This window comes from Anabrus simplex, chromosome 1 (assembly GCF_040414725.1).
Source record: "Anabrus simplex isolate iqAnaSimp1 chromosome 1, ASM4041472v1, whole genome shotgun sequence".
Classification (NCBI taxonomy): domain Eukaryota; kingdom Metazoa; phylum Arthropoda; class Insecta; order Orthoptera; family Tettigoniidae; genus Anabrus; species Anabrus simplex.
In genome coordinates this window covers 137,406,424-137,424,273 of record NC_090265.1, presented here as the reverse complement: position 1 = coordinate 137,424,273, position 17,850 = coordinate 137,406,424, and the positions used below count along the sequence as shown (strand labels likewise).

The 17,850-nt window shown below is 37.6% G+C and overlaps 1 protein-coding gene across 1 annotated transcript in view; it reads right to left on the bottom strand.

Moving 5' to 3' along the window:
* Nup160 (nuclear pore complex protein Nup160) overlaps nucleotides 1-17,470 on the bottom strand; it is a 358,544-nt gene extending 341,074 nt beyond the window's left edge. The window contains exons 1-2 of the mRNA XM_068225252.1: nucleotides 17,326-17,470; nucleotides 16,598-16,700 (exon numbers count right to left, since the gene is read on the bottom strand). Coding sequence (XP_068081353.1) covers nucleotides 16,598-16,700; nucleotides 17,326-17,410 — 188 coding nt within the window. The 5' untranslated portion in view covers nucleotides 17,411-17,470. The remainder of the gene's footprint in view (nucleotides 1-16,597; nucleotides 16,701-17,325) is intronic.
* Between the last annotated feature and the right edge of the window lie 380 nt (nucleotides 17,471-17,850).

The following is a 17,850-nucleotide window of genomic DNA, read 5'->3' as shown; positions in this document are numbered from 1 at the left end:
CAATAGCATGTACCCCATAGCGTGTACAGAGCACTAAATATAGGTAAAAATAAATAAAAATAATTAATATGTCCTTGTGGCATTCGGCTGTGCAGGGACCTATGTTGTCAGGCAGATACTACTGGCCGGATACATGACACTCCCACCCACCGCTTCCTGGGTGGTTACTGACACGGGCTTTCGAGCGTAGTCGCACACAGGGATTACATGTGAATGTATTCATCCCCCTCCCCCCATCCACAGGAGGTCCAACACATTATACCAAACCGCAATCCATGTCCGCGCCTAGGTCGCCCCTTACGACAGGCAGGGGATACCGCGGGTGTATTCTACATGTGCGTCCCCCACCTTACTTGGTCCTCTAACAAGACAAGGAACTGAAGGTACATCAAACCATCCGTAAATGCTATCCAAGCATATACCAACCGGCTGTGTTGCTCATGGATAAAGCAGCGTACAGCTGACGGTTTACAATATGGAATACGCAGGGATAGCTTGGGTGAAGTGGCATATGTTGCAATTTTGCAGCATACGACAATAGTATTTCTTTGTGCCTCAGGTGTGAAGGCGGCACACTAGATTCAGCAAGCAGGCTAGCAATGGGACTTGTATGGAATGCTCCCATTGCCAACCTAACTCCGCTGTGGTGGATGCTATTCAGTTTCACAGGAACGTTTTGCCTTGATGATCCAACTGCTGCACTACCGTAGCCTAACCTGGATAAAATCGCAGGAGCACCATGCGGTTTGCCCCCAAGTAGTGCCGCTAAGAAACTCCAAAATATTCAGTCTCTCTGAGATATGACCTTTAACTGATGCACGTGTGGCTCCCACGATAAATCACTATCGCAAAGGAGCCCAAGGAAACAAAGTGTCAATTACGGTAAGAGCGACCACCCCTACACAAAGCTCAGGATGTGAGTGGAGTGTGCTTCCGTCAGAAGTGAAAACGGAGAGGTCATTGCAGCTGAAAACCATGTGTTTACGTCCACTGTTCCTAATAGCTTGCTGTAATTGTTGCTGTGTGAATGCCAGATTTTGTGAGCTATAATGTGGAGCAAAATAGTCTGCATTTAGCAACAGTATTACTACTGAACCAGCAGCAGCGACAATAATGTTCATGGCAGTCGCAAACATAGTGACACTGAGAACCGATCCTCTCCTTTTCTTGAAGATGATATTGCAAATATGACCTCGCTGCTCAGACACAGAATAGGCAGAGGGACAAAAATTTGCAATAAAAACCGGCAACTTACATCGGAACTTCCACTGATGCACAACTGAAAGGATGCTGTATAGCCATGTTGTGTCATAGGCGTTTTCTAAATTGAGAAAACAGCCACCAAATGCTGTTTTTGGAGAAATGCGTCCTGGATAGAACTTTCCAGGCGTACCAAGTAGTCAGTGGTGGAGCGGGCAGCTCGAAAACCACATTGGTACTCAGACGAAAGTCCTTTTTTCTCCAAACACCACAGAAGTCGGCAATTCACCATCTTCTTAAATAGTTTACACAGACAGTCAGGCTTGAGAAGAGAAATTACTATTCCCTCTCGCCACAGTGATGGAAATTACATAAAATCAGTTTCATGGTCCGTATCGCACTTCAATAGATTCACAATTAAGTATTTATTTATTTTCCACCTAGTCGATACAATGATTGCTTAAGGCAATTTTAAAGGTCAAAAGTGGTACATGTTTCGTATATTAACAACATCTTCAGCCACATAACACTGTTTAGATGAAAAATATATAAAATTGACAAAGTAATGCTTTAGAGGAAGTGTCCTTAAAATTAACATAAGATTGACAAGATTGAAACAAACAAATAACTCTTGAGTGTTATGTGGCTGAAGATGTTGTTAATATACGAAACATGTACCACTTTTGACCTTTAAAATTGCCTTAAGCAATCATTGTATCGACTAGGTGGAAAATAAATAAATACTTAATTGTGAACAGTGATGGAAAGTCATCCTCCATCCATATTCGGTTGTACACCCTAAGAACATACAAGAGACTATCCTCTTTGAGGTGTTTTAATATCTGGTTATAGAAGTTATCTGGTCTAGGAGCAGTGTCCTTGCAAAGAGCCAAGGCGCTGCGGAGCTCCCACTCCGTAAAGGGCTCATTATAATTCTCTGAAGCATGAGTGGCAAAACTCAGATGATGGTGTTCTGCCTCCCACTTCAGAACCAGGAAATCAGGATGGTAATTTTCGGAACCAGAAACATCTGCGAAATGACTTGCTAAATGATTAGCAACCGAGGGTGGATCGGTGACGATACTCCCTGCAATGGAAATTCCCGGTACTAAGAATAGTCTTTGTGTGGCCGAAATACACTGAAGTTTAGTCCACACTAGAGATGACATTTTATGTAACGTCATAGATGACAAAGATCTTTCCCATGAAACTTTCTTACTCTGTTGAATGCGCCTTGGCGCAGATTTTGAAAATATTACCTTATTGGCCACAGTAGGCTGCCTACGACAGCGTTTATGGCTGAAATGTCGTTTTCTTATAGCTGCTCCAATTTCTTTGTTCCACTAAGGAACAAGGTTTTGCCGAGGAGTCCCAGAAAATAATGAAATGAACTCCTCAGTAGCAAGAGACTATCCTCTTTGAGGTGTTTTAATATCTGGTTATAGAAGTTATCTGGTCTAGGAGCAGTGTCCTTGCAAAGAGCCGAGGCGCTGCGGAGTTATATCATCGACTACGTTCCGGCTATTTGCATCATTAAAGACAGCCAGTGATGTGAACTTTGGCTAATCAGCATGTTTAAGTATTCATCAGGAAGGAGCCTCAATGGATTTCTGTTTCAACGAAGTAAGAATAATAGGGAAATGGTCATTGTCACAGAGGTCATCGTGTACATCCCACTGAAGCACAGGAACAAGCGCCTGGCTGCACAGACTAACGTGAATGCAGGAAAAGGTACTGTGTGCTGCGCTGAAATGTACTTCTTCCCATGTATTCATAATGCATAAGTTCAGCTCTCTTATTAACTGTTCCAACTCCCTTCCTTAGGGACAAGACACTTCAGAGCCCCGAAGTGGGTGATGGACGTTAAAATTGTCCAATAAGAGGAAGGGATGTGGTAACCGATCCATAAGATCAATTATATCATCAATGAAATCAAGGAAATAAACATTAGAAACTGTAGTTACGACAGGCAAGGAAACGTGTACCACTACTACCTCCAGCTGGGTTCTAAGTGGAACTGCTTCTCTGAAGGTATCAGAACGAACAAAAATACCAATGCCAGGAGGCCAGAGATTAGTTTTTTGAATACAGGCTATACTCGTCATGAACTGACTAATTAGCTGGCACAGCTCAGCAAGATGCCCATCATAACAGTTACAATTCCACTGTAACAGTGTCATGGTGTGCACTTTTTCGAGGAGTTTTAGGTTATAATCAGCAAGACACTTTTAAACCTCAATACCAGCTTCAATACGGATGTAGATGAATGCTCAACATCCATCCCGTCATCAACGGATGAAGTGATTAAAGCCAAGTGCTTCATTGACGTTTTTCAGAGGTGGATTTCTTCCTACAAAGGGAGTGCCTAGGTTTTAAAGCAGGTGTAGCTGCTGGCGCTGACACTCTTCAGATGGAGTTTCCCCATGAGCAGGAGGGGTGGGAAAGCACGTGGTAAGGGCGTTACTCTTTCCCGCCTTCTCTTGTTCACACGGGCTGAGAGGTGAATTCCCAGCCCCGGCCTATGATGCCACCTCTGTCAGCTTAGGTGCGGATATTGCCGACCTCTCGGGCGAAGGAGACTTACACTTCTTTGTGGTTGAAGACTGGGTATTCGCATCCAGTGAAGAATCTATTTCCCATCAATATTCTGTTCACACTTGTTTCAGTTGAACTGAATTCAGGAAGATTCTCCATGTGCTAGTATTTTAAGTGTTTAACCTGGTCTTTTGTGAAGTGCATTCTTCAAATTGGAAGAAAACATTGAGAACTTACACAAGACATATGATCGTGATGAGTATTTATTATTCAATTCTTAACTTGTCTTGCACCAAATATCAACAACGCATGCTTGTTTAATAAATTTTAATTTTTTAATGCTGTCAATCTTATGTTAATTTTAAGGACACTTCCTCTTAAGCATTACTTTGTCAATTTAAATATTTTTCATCTAAACAGTGTTATGTGGCTGAAGATGTTGATAATATACAAAACATGTACCACTTTTAAGCATTAAATTGCCTTAAGCAATCATTGTATCAACTAGGTGGAAAATAATAAATACTTAATTGTGAATAGGTGGTACTAGTCGCAAGTACCGTCAACCCATGGTGTGCAAGTGACTAATCTCATGTTTTAATCCGTATTGAAATCTGCTGATATACAATAATAAAGTTTTATTATGAATCCACCTGTTCAATACATTATAATGTTGTCACATTTAAAATATCTTCATTAGTTAAAAAGTTATATATGGGACATGTTTCGCTCCCTTACAGAGCATTATCAGGCGAGTGAAGTTTCTAGAAGCACACTCATAACTAGCAACATAACTTCCGATTACTTACAAGATTCCTTTTCTTGTTACAGACATTCAACAAGATAAACCAAGCAGCAGCTTTTAAATACGAACGTTGAATTACGTCCCTTTCAATCATCCTTATCAAATCCATTAGTTCAACGAACGGTCATTGACATCTATAAGAACATATCTTTTCAACAGCATTCGCCGAGGTCAAATGACAACAAGCATTTAAATTTCTTGAAGAACAACATTTATCCTGTTACAAGTTCAATCATCAAATTGACGATAAATTTGAATCTTTATAGACTCTTATCCACAAGGGATAAATAACTTTTTTACCCGATCTCATTGCCAAGAAAATCCCCAAATTTAGCTCCTAAGATTGATTTTCACGTCTTTCTAAGATTTCAAACATGATATATTTATTTTTTATTTTATTTAATATTTTAGTACTCTTTCTTCCACAATTTCAATGTATCTTCTTATTAAGCACATGTAATTAAGCCATGTACACAAAGATTTTATATTTTATGATATTCTAATAGAGTAAGTTTTAAGTTTATCAAAAATGTTCTAATAGTTCTTAAGTCATTATTTACGTATATAACAATTATTCGAGATTCAGATTTGGTTGATGATGCTATGTAAGGGAGCGAAACATGTCCCATATATAACTTTTTAACTAATGAAGATATTTTAAATGTGACAACATTATAATGTATTGAACAGGTGGATTCATAATAAAACTTTATTATTGTATATCAACAGATTTCAATACGGATTAAAACATGAGATTAGTCACTTGCAATGAAATGGCCAACCAGGCTAATACAAACAAAAAGAATAGATATCTAAATCTCAAAATCAAAGTCAGTAAGATAACCAAAGATATTTGGTTCTTGAAAGAATGTTTGAAATGTAAATTAGTACCTAGGTTTTTAAAATCTATACAAAGAAAAAACATATCTAATTCAAAGGTAGCAGATACTCAAAACAAAATAAATGAGATCTGGCTGAAAAGTGAAATTAAAGCTTTCTATAGGAAGAAATCATTTTTGAACTTGCAATTATATCGTACACACTTGGAAATTGCACAAGAATTATCTCCCTTAGAATGGAACTCTATCCAAAATCATATAACAGAGAAACTTGCAGACGTTTTAGACAAGAAACAAAAAACCCTAAATAACAAACTTACACTCTTAAAAGAAAACAAACCAAATCATAACAAATCTAATAATAGAGCAAATAATCCTAATTCTAACCTTAAAAACATTCCCACCACTATCAATCTCTCAAACACAAACTTCACTGATAATGAAATGAACCTATTAGATAAAGGTTCAAGGTAGAAGACGTAATCAATGTAGTAGCAGAAGTTGAATCAAACTTGAATAAACACCAGATATACAAAACGACATCAGATTTGAAGTTAAAAAGAAGTTCCCAGCTTTCGTAAGGGAAATAAACAAAAGTTCTAATCCCACTCTTATAACAGAAATAATAACACTAAAAACAAAACTAAACAAAAATAATGTAGTTGTTACCAAAGCAGACAAAGGTGAAACCACAGTCCTCTTAAATAAAAATGACTATATTGAAAAAACAGAAGAATTCTTTTCAGACAAAACCTACACTGTAGTAAACCAGGATCCCATAAATAAGATTCAACGGAATCTAAAAATTATCCTTAAGAATTCTACTTTTTTATTTAATGAACAAGAACACCAAAAAATGTATGAATCCAAAGTTACCAACAGCTAGGGCATTTCCCAAATTACATAAACCCAACGAACCCATACGTCCTATAATAAACAGTAGAAATAGTCCCACGTATAAAACATCCAAATTTAAACACTATTTCCTCAAAAGACATTACAAATTTAATAACGAATCGACAATCAAAAATTCAATACAATTTTGTAATAAACTAGGAAAATTCAATTTACAACCACAACATAAAATGGTTTCATTCGACGTAACCAACATGTATCCAAATATACCGGTTAAAGAAACCATCAATATCATCAAACACAATCTCCTTACATACAGTAAATTAAGTAGATGTGAAATAGATGAATTCGTAAACCTACTGAAATTTGTATTAAACAATAATTACTTCACATTTAATAAAAAGATTTACCATCAAACATGCCTAGCAATGGGAGACCCCACGTCAGGCATACTGGCAGACATATATATGGATCATTTGGAGCAATACAAAATAAATACAAAAATAAATGGACTTTGCCTTTGGATCAGGTATGTAGACGACACCTTTGTCATAATAGATAGCCAAAAACATGGTAGTGAAAAAATCCTAAATTTCTTAAATAATATTGACCCAAATATAAAATTCACAAAAGAAGATGAAACTAACAATTCAATAAACTTTCCGGATATTAATGTAACACGAATAGGAGATAGATTTTAATTTCAAATATTTAGAAAACCATCATACGCTCCTCTAACGATAAAAAACGATTCTCTTCACCCAAAATCACATAAACAGGCGGCATTTTACAGTTTAGTTTATAGAGCTTTCAAAATCCCCCTTTCAGAGAGTAACTTGAAAAAGGAACTCAATTTTATAAAAGATCTGGCCTCAATTAATGGATACAAAATAAATATGGTCAATCGGATCATCAATAAAGTAAAACAAAAGTTAGCAACTAATCTTACTCCTGAAAAAACTAAGCAATCCAAATTCGCAACATTTACATTCACCAATCCAACCATTTTTCAAATAACTAATCCTATCAAAAAACGAGATGTAAATATAGCATTCAAAACACAAAATACAAACAGAAACATTTTTTTCAACCACAATAGTATAAATTCTAACAATAACCCTTATCTAAGTTCTGGCATTTATAGATTAACATGTGTAGAATGTAATTGCTCATATGTTGGCCAAACTGGCCGTAGCTTTCTCACAAGATACTTAGAACACGTTAATGCTACAAAGCACAACAAACATTCTGCGATGAGTGCTCACATGAAAGAGTCAGGCCACCAATTTACAACCATAAAGAAAGACCTAAAAATTATAAAGAAGGTAGAAAAAGGTAAACTAATGACAGAATTAGAAAATATTTATATCCACTTAGACCAGTACTTCAATAAAGAAAAAAATTTAAATGACGAAATTGAAATAAGAAATCCGTTACACGAACAATTACCGAAACTATTAAAGACCCTTAATCTCGAAAAAAGTAATTTTGCCAAAGTTTTCATTCCCAAAACAACTAATAATCAACCAACATTAAAGAACTCAACCCCTCCCTGCGCTCCTACTAGACATTCCCCTTCCAAAACCACACCCACAAACATTTCTCCTCCTACCCCTACTCCCTCCCCTCAACCCCCACCACCTCACTCTTACAACACAAGGAGTAGACACAGAACAGACAGTCACCACATAACCTCAGACAACACCAAACCGACAAACAGCAATTGGAGGGGTAAGTGAAGTTTCTAGAAGCACACTCATAACTAGCAACACAACTTCCGATTACTTACAAGATTCCTTTTCTTGTTACAGACATTCAACAAGATAAACCAAGCAGCAGCTTTTAAATACGAGCGTTGAATTACGTCCCTTTCAATCATCCTTATCAAATCCATTAGTTCAACGAACGGTCATTGACATCTATAAGAACATATCTTTTCAACAGCATTCGCCGAGGTCAAATGACAACAAGCATTTAAATTTCTTGAAGAACAACATTTATCCTGTTACAAGTTCAATCATCAAATTGACGATAAATTGAATCTTTATAGACTCTTATCCACAAGGGATAAATAACTTTTTTACCAGATCTCATTGCCAAGAAAATCCCCAAATTTAGCTCCCAAGATTGATTTTCACGTCTTTCTAAGATTTCAAACATGATATATTTATTTTTTATTTTATTTAATATTTTAGTACTCTTTCTTCCACAGTTTTAATGTATCTTCCTATTAAGCACATGTAATTAAGCCATGTATACAAAGATTTTATATTTTACGATATTCTAATAGAGTAAGTTTTAAGTTTATCAAAAATGTTCTAATAGTTCTTAAGTCATTATTTACGTATATAACAATTATTCGAGATTCAGATTTGGCTGATGATGCTCTGTAAGGGAGCGAAACATGTCCCATATATAACTTTTTAACTAATGAAGATATTTTAAATGTGACAACATTATAATGTATTGAACAGGTGGATTCATAATAAAACTTTATTGTATATAAACCCATGGTGTTCCGCACATAATGGTACTAATCACAAGTATTCTCATGATTCTAATTTCATTATCCTTTGGTTGCCCCTTTTAGTCACCTCTTACGACAGGCAGGGCAGTGTTCTCCCTAGGACCCTCCTGTTTTCGCAGACTGCCCAGCTAACACAACCTAGATATGTGCTAGTTACATAATATTAATATATACGAGTGACTGGGTGCTCCAAATTAAAATGTAAATACTGTATAATTGTTGTCACCATATTATTATTGTCACCATAATTGCACCAATTACATCGGAGTTTAAATGTTTAACTTGACTATCGACAAATTAATTTTTTTTAAACCACCTAATCGATACTTTATTTTTTGCCTTTGGCAAAATTAAAAATACATTAGCACACACAGAACATAAAATAAAGTATCGATTAGGTGGGTTTTTTAAATTAATTTGTTGATTGCACTCATCGATATGGTCATGAAGTGGACAGCTTGCAATAACTTGACCATCACGTAATATGCGCGAGCGATGTCTGAATTAGCATGGAATCGCATGCAAGCTGGATTACTTTTTACAATTTGCTTTACGTCACACCGACACAGATTGGTCTTATGGCGACGATGGGATGGGAAAGGCCTATGAGTGGGAAGGAAAAGGCTGTGGCCTTAATTTAGGTACAGCCCCAGCATTTGCCTGCTGTGAAAATAGGAAAATCATGGAAAACCATCTTCAGGGCTGCCGACAGCGAGGTTCGAACAAGCTTGATACAGCATGACGTCACAAACCCATATGGCACTCCACAGCAACTGATGTTACATGATTATAAACGAGCAGTAGAACACTAGAAGTTCGAAACACTCTTGTTATGTCTTGTTCGTGGAAATAACACTGAAAGAGTTCAATGTTACATTAATATTTACCTGTCTGATATTACTATTAATGCTCTGAGGGGTATACAATGAGATTTTATCATATTCATATTCATTCATATTCATTTTCCGGTTACTCATTCCTGCCACCTGGGCAACGAAACTTTCTGGGGAGAATACTGCAGGGGATACCGTGAGTGTATTCTTCGTTTGTGTCTCTCACCCACAAGGGGTAGTAACAAGAGAAGCACCTAGTTTGAAACTGCAGATCAATGGTCTTGTCACATGCTGGACCTAACAGTAAACCGACTAATGGTCTAACCAAACCACACCAATGGCCTAAGCAGACCTATGCTCATGTCCAGGAAATACTGGAGGCCTGCAACCAACGAGGTAGAATAACATAACATGCCTGACATTAGCACTCCTTGCTGAAACAAGTTGAAGGGCAGCCAGGTTTTGTGTTGTCAAAACACAGCATATTGGTGCAAGAACATATGATCAGCTGATAGATTTCATGTGGTGATTGTTGAACTTTTATAACTTCGAAGAGAAGAAAGACCGTTACCTTCAAAAATACAGCTGAGCATTCGGCTCCACTAATTGGAGTAATAAAACCACGAATGTATCCTATTTTAATTAAGTACTGCTGAATGATGATTGAGATTTGTTTTTGTCATTTTGTAATTTGCATTTGTAATTAAAACCATATTATAAAGTTTACACAGTGAAAGTATTTGAAAGCCACGATAATCATTTGTCGGATTATGTTTCAGATTTCTTTCAAAGAACAAGGAATTACCACAACAATGGGTTGTGAGGATGACGAGAGACGAATGGTATCCCCCACTCAGTATGTACACTTCAAAAATCTTTTTAATTTTGAAAAAAAAAATAGAAGAAGAAGATATATTATGCTGAAATATCAGTCTGATTTATTTTCTATGTTAAAATGATGTTTATTCTCAGGCCACAAACATTTATTTACTGTTACTGAACTCAGTGAAGAATCTCATAATATAGCTCTCATCAAATGTATTTTACAGAAATAATATTGTTGCAGATTCCATCATGCCCTTAGCGAAAAATCACACATACTGAGAGGAAGTCAAATGAGGTAAACTCTCACTTAATCCTATTCAAAGACCAATAATAAATACTTCAGGCCTACAAACGACATGATTTGACCTATCATTGTATATAACTGTATTTCTTGCTGAATTGTAGTGATGGGAAAACGATACCCGTGTTCGAGGGGCATCGAGCCGACCCGATACACACCAAGATTCGAGCCTGTTCAAAGCAGCTCGAGCAGTCACGTGACCGAAGGCGGTGTACGACTCCGGCTACAACACAAACATGCAGATAAGCAAACAGCATATGAAGTGAAGCACCGCTCGTGCAGCTGTGTGCATGATATTGATAACGAAGGTACATGCTGTCATTTATGACTACATTCAGTCATTCATGTACTGTATATGTCATGGGGAATAAAGGCTGTCCATAAAATCAGAAGGGTTAGGTTATGATAATATGCTATGAAAAGGATAAGGCTTGTATCCATAATATTCTCCATGTATAAACGGAAGTATTTCCTCTCAAGGCAGTACTTGTGTATCTTGTAACATTGATATTTAAATAAATTATTAACATTTCCACCTTTTAAATACAACATTTTATGCTATGAGTTACATTACAAGTTACTTTTAAAAATGGTACTAGTTTCAACCTCATGCTCAAGTTCTTCTATATGAGCAAAAAGTGTAATTATTTCCCAAGGGGGGGATTCAAACCCCCCAACACTGATGACAGAAGGAGCACCTTGCCTGCCATGCTTTACTTTCCTTTCTCTCCCTCGATTTTTCTTGTTGTGAAGTGTGCTTGGTAGTGTTTAGTTTGTAATTTTAAATCTTCCTTTACCCTGCTTTGCTTTTAATAGTGTAAAATGTTTGCTTCCTATCTAGTTTCACTTTCAGGATTTGTTATTAGGCACATTTTTCATTGGTATTTGACATTCATTTTGTTCTTGCTCCGTGTGCTAATTATTTTTGTCATAACTTTATGCTCCTCCTTCCTCCACCATAACATGTGCTTTTAGGATACAGACTTGTACTGAAAGGATATAAGCGAGCAGCATTAAGAATGCCATCTATTTCTACTTTCACTATATAGACCCTTGTATGTGTATTGTTTATTAGATGTGAAGAAATAAAATGCTCATATTTATGATTATACAAATATTGGAAAGAATCAAACAACTGTCAAATCTAGTCATATAGACAGAGATATAAACAAGAAAAGGAACACATAATAGGACTATGTTTGCCAATTACTGAATTTAGCCTACAGTTAAACTTCCGTTAGTAATACTAATGATACCAGTTTGATACTTTATTAATGACATAATACCATGTTAGTACAATATTTCAGCTAACAGTAAGTTGTTAATTTTGCACCAATGATTCTATATTATGTATTTTCTATATTTTGATTGAGAGTCATGCACCCTTGCTTACGTGATAACCGAAAATATGGTAGAAGTTTGTTTAGTTAACTTCAGCCAGGCAATGCTTCCGTCTCTCTACGTCATACTACCTTGTTGCCTGTAGCTCACTTACGGCTATAACCTGGGGGGCTTACATTCCCAGTCTTCCTTTGCTTGTTGTGCAACAAAGGGTCTTGTCACTGTCTCGTGTTATGTTCACAAACCCTCTTTTTTGTTTGCTGTCTAAGTATGACATAAAATGCACTGCTGTGCAATGTTTCTGCTGCAATGTAGGTTTATGTGCCAACGTTGTCTGCCATGTTTACTGAATTCTGACGTCTTCGTAGCTGTGCCATGTTGGTTTTCTAACTTACCTTTTGGGTACCTGTAAACAATTTTTATGCAGTAAAATACTTCATACGGTATTAATCCAGCCCGGGAGCCACTACATAATGTTATAAGTGAGTGGAAATTAATGCAATCTTACTTGGAGAGCGTCTGAGAGGAGAGATGTGTTCATTGCGATGTCCAGGAACCCACCAACCCGCCCAAGAAGTACATTTACTTTCCTAACCTAATTAAGATTATTACACACCATATTCATTTCTCAAGTTGTTTTTTGTATTCCTATTGGCACGTGATCTCCTTCTCGAGAAGGAACTTCATCATAATGCATTACCAACCGCAGCACAATAAAAGCGCAAGTAACGTCGTCCCGGTCCACGAAAGTAGAGGACTAGAGCCGCGCTCAGGAAACCAGGGACCTAATGCTGCTTCGCGGCTTCTAACCGTCCAGACCAATGGTCTTGTCCATGGCAAGTATCCTAACTATCCAGACCAATGGTTTTCTCCACGGCAAGAATCCTAACCGTCCAGACCAATCGTTTTTCCTCACGAAACTAGGGGCCTAACGCCGCTTCTAACCGTCCAAACCAATGGTCTTGTCCACGGCAAGAATCCTAACTATCCAGACCAACGGTTTTCTCCACGGCAAGAATACTAACTGTCCGGACCAATCTTATTCCGCCCAGACCAATCATCTTTCCTCACGAAACTAGAGGCCTAACGCCGCTTCTAACCATCCAGACCAATTGTCTTGTCCACGGCAAGAATCCTAACTATCCAGACCAATGGTCTTGTCCACGGCAAGAATCAAACTAATAATCACCACCACCACCAGCTAACGAAGCAAGCGAAGCAAGCATAGTTCTTAAGTACAGATGTTGGCAGCACTGAGCACTGCTAGAGAACATCCTTTCCGAGTAGGCCGTGAGCGAGGAAACAAACAACAGTCACTGCGCATGAGTGGCTCCCGGGTTGGACTAATGATCTTCATACTTAACTGTCTGCATGTGTTCAGTTCCAAGAAAACAAGAGGTTTAAAAAAAAAATGACTGTTACATTTCAGAGTTGGTTTGTATGTTCAAGAAAAATCTGTCTGGGAATATTAATGAGCATTTCAATTCAGGAAAATGCCCCCTCTGACATGGACAGAAGTGGAAAATGCTCTAAAGAGCATGAGGAAAACTAAGGCAACAGCCAAGGGTTATTTAAGTGCAGACATAGTCAAGGCAGTGGGAGTCCAGGGACTGCAACGGTTGTTCAGGGTCATGAAAACTATATGGAAACGAGAAAAAAAATCCCAGAAAACTGCACTAAGGGCAACATAGTCCCATTATTTAAGAAGAGGAGCAGAAGGAAATCCACTAAATACAGGGGCATTACTCTCATACCATATGGACTCAAGATATGGAAGGATGGTAATAGAAAAGCACTGGGAGAGAAGAAGATTTATAAGCTGCAAAGGAGAAGATGTCATTTTTATATTCCTTGACTTTGAAAAGGCTTATAACAGTATCCAAAGACACTCATTATGGGAATGCCTTAGGAATAAAACATCAAGTGTGTTATTAAAGAAGGCAGTGCATAGGCCTATTCACAATGGTTTGAGACTAGATGAGATGAGATGTAGGCTACTACATGGCAGTACATTATAGCCACTTTTATCCCTCAATGTAATGGATGAAAGAAGTTTTTTGCTATCTGCTTTACATCGCACCGACACAAGAGAGGCCTTACGGCAATGATGGGATAGAACAGAGCTAGGAATGGGAAGGAGGCAGCTGTGACCTTAATTAAGGTATAGCCCCAGTGTTCACCTGGTGTGAAAATGGGAAACCATGCAAAACTGGCTTCAGGACTGACAATAATAGGGTTCAAAACTACTATTTCTTGAATGGAAGTTCACAGCTAAGTGACCCAAACCGCACAGCCAGCTTGCTCACTAGGATGAAATAATGAAGGGACTTAAACAACTCAACAACAGCTCTGAATTCACTGTGAGATGTGAATTCAGTTCATCTTGCAGATGATGCAGTAAAATAATAAATAATAATAATCGTATGGCCTCAGCTACCGTGTGCAGACATTTCAATTTGACGCCATCTGGCTGTCTGCTCGTCAATTTCGACGTTCCGTTTTACTCTAGGCCCCCACTAGATGGCAGACCGAGTAAACCGAAACTCTCTTGGGCGTCTATGGCTGAGATTTAATGAATTTTGTCGGGTAAACACCAAATGTGTCACCAGAGATCTTTTACATGCCGACATCGTACGACATGGAGTGTCGAATGGACTTTTTTCCGCCCTTCAAAAATCCGACTACCTCTGCCGGGTTTGAACCCGCTATCTTGGGATCCGGAGGCCGACACTCTACCGCTGATCCACAGAGGCAGCTAGATGATGCAGTGATATGACATGAAAATAAAGCAGAAGTCCACCAAAGCCTAAATGACTGGAATACGGTATTTTAAGCAGTTTGGCCAGAAGTCAATCTGAAACAGTGGTGTTGCTAGTCAGTCAACAGAGCCTCCATACCAACACAATTTTGGACGGAACACGACAGGAAGAGATTAAACAGTTCCAGTACCTTGGAAGTGTAGAAAAAACAGATCTGAAGAAATCATCAATAGAGTATAGAAAATAGCATAGTTTTACAACCTAGTAAGAAAGCCTCTCTGTGATAAGCAAGTAGGCTACCTTCAAGTTCAAAATGAGTACTCTACAAGAGCACCTTTGTGCCTGTTACCACATAGGCCCTACAGCATAGAAACCTACACACCAACCAAGAGAGATTCAAGCCATGGAATTGAAGTTCTAACAGCAATGGTACAGAAAACAAGGAGGGACAAGATAAGAAATGAGGAAATACAATATCAAGTGCAAGTGGAACGGTCACTCAAGGAGGTCTGAGTTGAAACTAGATTAAGGTGGTTTAGTCACCTAAAGAGAATAGACTAACAGTGAACAGCCAGATGTGTTTCAAGTATGAAGAAAAACACAAGAGACCAAGAGCTCAGCCAAGGAAGAGATGGTTTGACCAGATAAAAGAAAACCTAGAAGGAAAAGGGTTGGAGTGGCAACATCTTGAAGGTGTCTACCTAGACACCTGGTGTGCAGACTTAGGAGGAAGTGGAGAGCACTCATTCACCACATCCAGGGAACTGGAGCTGGTTTATGATTATGATGATGATGATGAATGAACGTTCTCTAGCAATTTGTCATTCAAGACGAGGCTTCCACAATGGCAGCAAAGAAGAGAGTTATTGAGTGTTTGAATGAGATGCGAGGGCTGGAAAAATGATGTAGCATTACTGAAAATATACTCAACCCTATGGGGAGATGACAACAGTGACAGTGAAACAACAACAGAATGTTCCAATGACTCTTGAGAATACCAGTGTGTTCCCAGTCACTTGTTGAGCGCTTGAGTGACACGTAAGGCCTGGGAAAATTATATAGTGGAGAAAGACATTGAAAATATAATGATATCATTGGGAGCTGATGATAGTGTCAGTGAGGCATCAACATAATGTTCCAATTGTAGATCAAAGTCTTTGTGCACCAGCCATAGGTGATGAAGAATTTGTTATTTGCTCAGTCCCTTTTTCTTAATTTACTTTCCTCGTTTTTAGTGTCAGATGTTGTTAGTAAGTGTACTCAGTTTTAAGTGCATTTCCGTAAGTGTATTCATAATGTGTGTTCTTTACTGGATATACATTTTACAAACTATGTATGCTAAAGCCATATCACATCAGTTATAACAGCAGCAGCTTGCTGGCAAACTAGGTCTAACACTGGCCATGTGGTTTTGAACTGTCAATTAAGAAGCTAAGGTGTTTGGACCATAGTTCACAGCAGTAATCTATCCTCTTTTTTTTTTGTTGTTTTTAACACATCTCCATAGGAAGTGAACACATAATTTTTATCTCAGAGTTGATTCATTGAGATTTGGGTAACATGAATTTCCCAAACAAGGATATTACACTGGTACTATTTTGTTTTTTTCAGAGAATCTTCCAAGTAAACATCATCCTACAAAGACCCTGAAAAATGTAATTTTGGTTATGTCTGTAGCAGTAGACGCAGAGAAATTACATTTAATAAAATTCCTTTGACAATTGCAATTTTCAACCTGAGACATCTGTGAACTCATTCAATAAGGACACCAACTCACCAATAGAGAAAACGATTTCTGGTATACAGCTTAACCTGATTTCTATATGCATAGCCTCCAGCACGTTCAGGTACCTTTGTTTCTTGTAATGCCTGAGTACCACCTGTAAACAAAATATCATCCAAATAAAAAAAAGCTGCAACAGAGGAACAAAAAGGGTAAAGCAGTCTATAAAAGGAATGTAAACAAAAAAGTTCTTGTAAGTCCCATTTGGGTTAATGCAATTCACATCACAGAAAAATGAATTAAGTTATGATTAGAAACTCAGAAGTTACAACAGTCATTACAGAAAGACTCAAAGTGGCTTATTAAATACCATTCAAAATCCCTTCCCTTTTATAAACAGATAATCACCATACAAGGAAAGCATGCACAGCTAAAATGAAAGTCACATGATGAGAAAAACATAAATTTACTGTATCAAATAGCCAGTTTTAAGTTGGTAAGTAAACCAAACAAATAATCATCAAACATACTATAGGTATACGGAAGAATAGGATATTATTTTATAATCTTTCCCCAAAACACAAATATGTCCCTAACCTCAAATGTCAAACTCAAACAAAAACTTGACAGTTATTGGCAACCAAATACATAAATGCCTGATGTAATGTGTACGTAATAATGTCATAATGCCAGCAGTACAAGGACTGACAAAATGCAACCAAACTAAAATAACCAAAATTTAAGTTATAAATAGCTATGATATTCATAATATTATTCATCACCTATGTTTATGGTGAATTCCCTCCATTTTTCTGGGAAAAATTGGTCAGGAGTAACTTCCCGAAATCCTATGTAACTACAATCCATTTTTCAGCAAATTTTCCTTAATACTCGCGTATTTAAATTTTGTAACTACCGGCAGCTATAGTACCAGCTATCACGACATGTGTATTTAAACTTCCTGACGATTTACCGCCAACCAAAGAGAATAAGTTAGTCGCACATCTACTCTTTGACATCCCTCGTTAGGAACATGCAAGGAGTAGCAACAACAACATTATAGACTCACTTGAGATCCAAAGATTAAGAAGAGAGAAAAATCATTTTCTGGAAACGAAATAATAGAAACCTTGAAGAATATTAATCAATTTTCACGGGAAAGTAGAAGTTACTCAAATAACAGGAATTACTATCATCTCAACTGCAGTAAATAGAATAGCAGCAGTTCGAACATTCAGTTTGTGTGTGTTTAAGCGAGCGCATCATGAACGAAATCCCTGACACGGGTCAAGTATAATTAAAGCTGC